Genomic DNA, 4,312 nt, shown 5'->3' on the forward strand with positions numbered 1-4,312 from the left:
CAGCAGGTCTTCAGCAGGTCTTCAGCAGGTCTTCAGGTTCTGAACCGAAACATCAGGTCACATGATTGGAAAACAAGATTAATATTTCACCAGTCTGGATGTGAAACTGAACCGGTTACTTCCTGCTGCAGAAGGAACAGTGCCCCCTGCTGGCAGAGGGTCAGAACAGGTGAGCTCAGGTGAGACAGTAAGTCGGACACAGGAAGCTGCAGGTCGATAGCATCTGATTTTAATGACTCAAACAAACTGGTTCACAGAAATTAAGAGGAAAAACACGCACTGGTCCTTTAATCAGTCACTTCCTCTCTGATTGGCCAAGAGTCCTGCTGAGCAGCCAATCAGAGCACTTTGCACAAATATGGAAAAAAGAAAAAAGGGGATAGAATCCAAACAGAACAAAAGCTGAAAGCAGGGGGTCAGGGGTCAGGCTGGTGAGGTCACATGATGCCGTTGGTGAGGTACTGGAAGCCGTCATACAGTTTGGTGGTGAGGGACCTCATGGACCCGTCCACCAGCTGATCGACCAGCAGCTGCAGCTGCTCCTCCGTCAGACTCATGTGGAAGCGCTCCTTCAGGCCCCGCATGGTGCTGGAGCCGTGAAAACAGGGCAGCTGCGAGCCTGGAGGTGGCACAGAGAGGCTGGGTCAGACCTGGAGGGGGAACAGGTGGGTCTGTGGGTGGTGCTGTCTGCTCACCCTGCTGCATGATCTCCACAATCTGCAGAACTCGGTCCATGTGCTTCCTGGCTGCGATCAGACCCTGAAGCATCAGCATCCTGTAGTAGTTAAACATGTCGCCGTCTGGGCCACCCATCACCTGTCAGACAAGACGGGGGGTTAAATACCCGTGTCTCCTGTGAGTCTAAACTAAGGGTTTAATTAGAAGTTTTTAACAGATCAGAACCTCTGCAGTCCGAACCCAGGGTTTAAAACCCACCAACCACAGAGGCTGATGAAGCTCCACCTCTGTTGCCTGATAACAACACCTGGAGTGAGACTCACCTCCACGAACTCTGCAGTGAGCTTGAAGGCAGACGTCTCGAAGCCGAGGTTTCTGGGAGAACTGGACAGGATGAACCCAAAGTCGATGTGGATGATGTGTCCGTCAGCGTCCAGCAGGATGTTCCCGTTGTGCCTGAGGAAACAGAGGACAGAAGTTACAGGGAGCGGAGGCGGCTCGGTGCGAGCGCCTGCAGAGCGAGCGCCTCTCACCTGTCTTTGACCTGCAGCAGGTAGCAGATCAGACTGTACCCGGCGCAGCTCTGGACAAAGTTCCTCTGTGCCGTCAGGAAGGCCTCGGTGGTTGGAGCGCCGTGTTCCTGCAGGAAGTAGTCGAGCAGCGACAATTGGCTCTGCTTCTTCACCTGGTGGAGCGACACGGCGTTCACCACGGGCTCGATCATCCCGCTGTCCGCCGACAGAACCAGGATCTTATAGGGTTTGATCCAGAGCGGGACACGCTCCTGCTCCCAGATGGACTGCAGGACAAAGAGGTCAGAGGTCATAGGTCCAAAAACAGAACAAGTCAGTGGATTAGTGATTATACAGGCAGGGAGGAGAAGCAAAGCAAGGTCATGTGATGTGTGACATCACAGCGTTACCTTGAGCTGCTGCAGGACCTGGAAGGCGAGCAGCTCCTGTCTCAGGTCGTCTCCACACTTCACGATGACGGACAGAAGCCTCCAGTTAGGGAGGTGACCGTACGGAGAGCCCTCCCTGATCCTCCTGCAGAGGGACAGAGCATCACACGTCTGTGTCCTGAAGGAGCCGCTGCCTGACAGTCTGTACTCAGGGAACCGTCACCTACCGGACCTTCTCCTCCCAGGGCTCCTTCAGGGCCACGGCTGACGGGTCCTCGGGGTCCCGTCTGAAGGTGGTGGGGGCCTGAGCCAGCTGCTCGGACAGACGGCGCCTGACAGAAGACAGGAGGAACAAGCAGCTGGATCAGCACAGATTTCAGCTGATCTCCAATCAGGACCTGCATTCATGTGACCATCAATGACCCTAATGAGCCTCTGTTGTTAGGAGAGTGAGTTAATCTGCAGGTGAACTGGAAGCTCCTTGTCTTCAGCTACAGAACAGAGATCCAGATGTTTTTGACTGAGAATCTACACCAGCAAGACGTGCCGTTTGGACCTGGTTCTGAAACGACCCGGTTCTGTTTGTATCAGCAGCAGTATGACACAAACATTAACCCTGGTACCACGCCGGGCAGTGCTCAGCAGAACCCGGTTCTGTGGGGTGAAATGTTTTCAATATTTCCAGTAAACTGTCTGTTCTGACACGTATTCAAAACGTTTGACCCTAATTAAGTTTTTCATTTTGGCCTCCTCCCCCATGAGGTCAAAGGTCAGCCAGCTCTAAGAGAAGACACTCAGGAGAACTCTGGATGCAGTCAGACCTGATGTCTCCGGCGGCGATGAAGACGGGTTCCTTGTTCTCCAGGCTGGTGATGCTGTCCACGGAGAACTGGCTGATGTTGTCACAGCTGTTGGTGTGGCCTTCAGGGAGCTGAGGAGTCAGAACATTTCAACATTACAGAACCAGAACCGAGTTTGGATCTGACGCGGTGTCAGGATCCAGCTGAACCCACGTAGTCTGTATAAACCTTCATTTTTGTATGTTTCAGTCACGGTGACGACATAACTTCCTGTGTGGGCGGGGCCTCACCTCCACCTCCAGCTCTCCAATGTCGTCCACGGACCACGCCTCATCGTCGTTGTCGTAGTTCGGGACGACAGAAAAGCTGCCGGCTCGCTGCTCAGCCGTCATGCTGCAGTCGGGCAGGTTCTCCACAGAACGAGTGCTCCTGATCCGGTTCTCCGGGATCCGAATCGGAACGTTGGACGTCTCGAAGTTCTCACACTCCAGAACCTCGACGTAGATCAGGTAGGGAGCCTGAAGGGTGAACATGTGACTGCTGAGGTCAACGCTTCATTTTTACACAAAACCGGTTCCTCAGAACCCTGAACCGGTCCTTTAGGGAAGGAGACCTTCTGCAGCCAGGACCCCGAGACCCGGACCGCGGGACCAGTACCACCAGGACCGCAGGACCAGGACCGCGAGACCAGTACCACGAGGCCCAGCAGCCAGAACCATGGGACCCGGACCAGGAGACCAGGACCACGGAACCCAGACCACGGGACCTGGACCACGGGGCCCAGCAACCAGGACCATGGGACCTGGACCACAGGACCCTGACCACGGGACCCGGACCCCGGGACCCAGCAGCTCTTTCCCAGTTTAAGAAACCGATTGTGAAGTTCCTGCTGTGACTAAATCAGAGCAGGTGGTCCTGATGTCTCACCTTGTCCTTGGAGTTGAGGACCACGGCCTGAGTGTGGGGGACCCGGACCACGTGGTGGTCGAAGGCGGCGGTGGCGAGCCAGACTCGGGCCGGCAGCTTGTGGTTGAGCAGAGACAGCTCTGAGATCAGCCGCTGGGTTTTCTGTTCTTTGGTGGGCAGCGTGGCCAGGCGCTTCCCGATCCCCATCAGAGACTTGATGAACTCTCTCTGAGGAGCCAGACGAACCGGCTGCACCAAACACACACACACACACAGGTGACACAGGTAACACAGGGGGCGGAGCCAACGCTCAGGTGAGTCACAGATGACAGAGACAGCTGATGTTTGGGGGTCAGGTTTATCATTTGATTTCACAGCTGATTTAAATCTTCATCAAAAATAAAGAACCTGAAGTTCTGACTCTGTTTTGGGGAACCTTCGGATCAGAACCAGGACTGAAGAACACCTGACCCGCAGACATCGATCAGTAGGAGATCTGATGGCTGAACTGAGATCAGATTCTGATTGATTCACCCAGAACTTCCAACAGAACACAGAAACAGAACCCCAGTCTCTGGACTGAACCAGAACCAGAACCCTCAATGCACCCTGGAGATCAGAACATGTAGTGGTAGAACTTACGGGCCTGGAATCAAACTCCAGACTGTCGGTGCTGGAGCTGCTGTCCTGAGGGCCAGAGGAAGAGGAGGTTTGGGTTTATCCGACTCTGACACCAGAACCTTCACGGTGCGTTTAAGGTCAACTCGGAAATCCGAGGAACCTTTTAAGAACATTAAAGGTTTCTCATAAAAGAATATTTGTATCCTTCAGCTTCTGAAACGTGAAGACGTCCAGTTTCTCCTCATCAGGACAGGAGGGACATTGTCCTCTCGACTCTTTTCCTCTCAACTGAAACGGATCCAACTGTTTCAGCTCAGAACCAAGTCTGTTTGGATTTATTACAGCTATACTCTTCAGTTTCTAAGTAAAAAGAGCGACGACACACAGACACACACACACACACACA

At 53.7% G+C, this 4,312-nt stretch overlaps 1 protein-coding gene across 2 annotated transcripts; it reads right to left on the bottom strand.

Annotated features, from left to right (window-relative positions):
- Positions 1 to 207: 207 nt before the first annotated feature.
- Positions 208 to 4,306, bottom strand: pi4kb (phosphatidylinositol 4-kinase, catalytic, beta). Of its 2 annotated transcripts, XM_017404880.3 has the most exons (10): positions 3,928 to 4,306; positions 3,307 to 3,534; positions 2,670 to 2,897; positions 2,401 to 2,510; positions 1,807 to 1,911; positions 1,601 to 1,724; positions 1,212 to 1,477; positions 1,002 to 1,134; positions 696 to 816; positions 208 to 619 (listed from the first exon to the last, which is right to left on the bottom strand). In XM_017404880.3, the coding sequence occupies exons 2-10, from the start codon at positions 3,490 to 3,492 to the stop codon at positions 438 to 440; spliced, it is 1,455 nt and encodes a 484-aa protein (XP_017260369.1). In that variant the 5' UTR covers positions 3,493 to 3,534; positions 3,928 to 4,306; the 3' UTR covers positions 208 to 437. The 2 variants fall into 2 exon arrangements, with proteins under 2 accessions (XP_017260369.1, XP_024859209.1); XM_025003441.2 differs by having other exon boundaries at positions 3,307 to 4,306.
- Between the last annotated feature and the right edge of the window lie 6 nt (positions 4,307 to 4,312).

Source organism: Kryptolebias marmoratus, linkage group LG16 (genome assembly GCF_001649575.2).
Source record: "Kryptolebias marmoratus isolate JLee-2015 linkage group LG16, ASM164957v2, whole genome shotgun sequence".
NCBI lineage: Eukaryota > Metazoa > Chordata > Actinopteri > Cyprinodontiformes > Rivulidae > Kryptolebias > Kryptolebias marmoratus.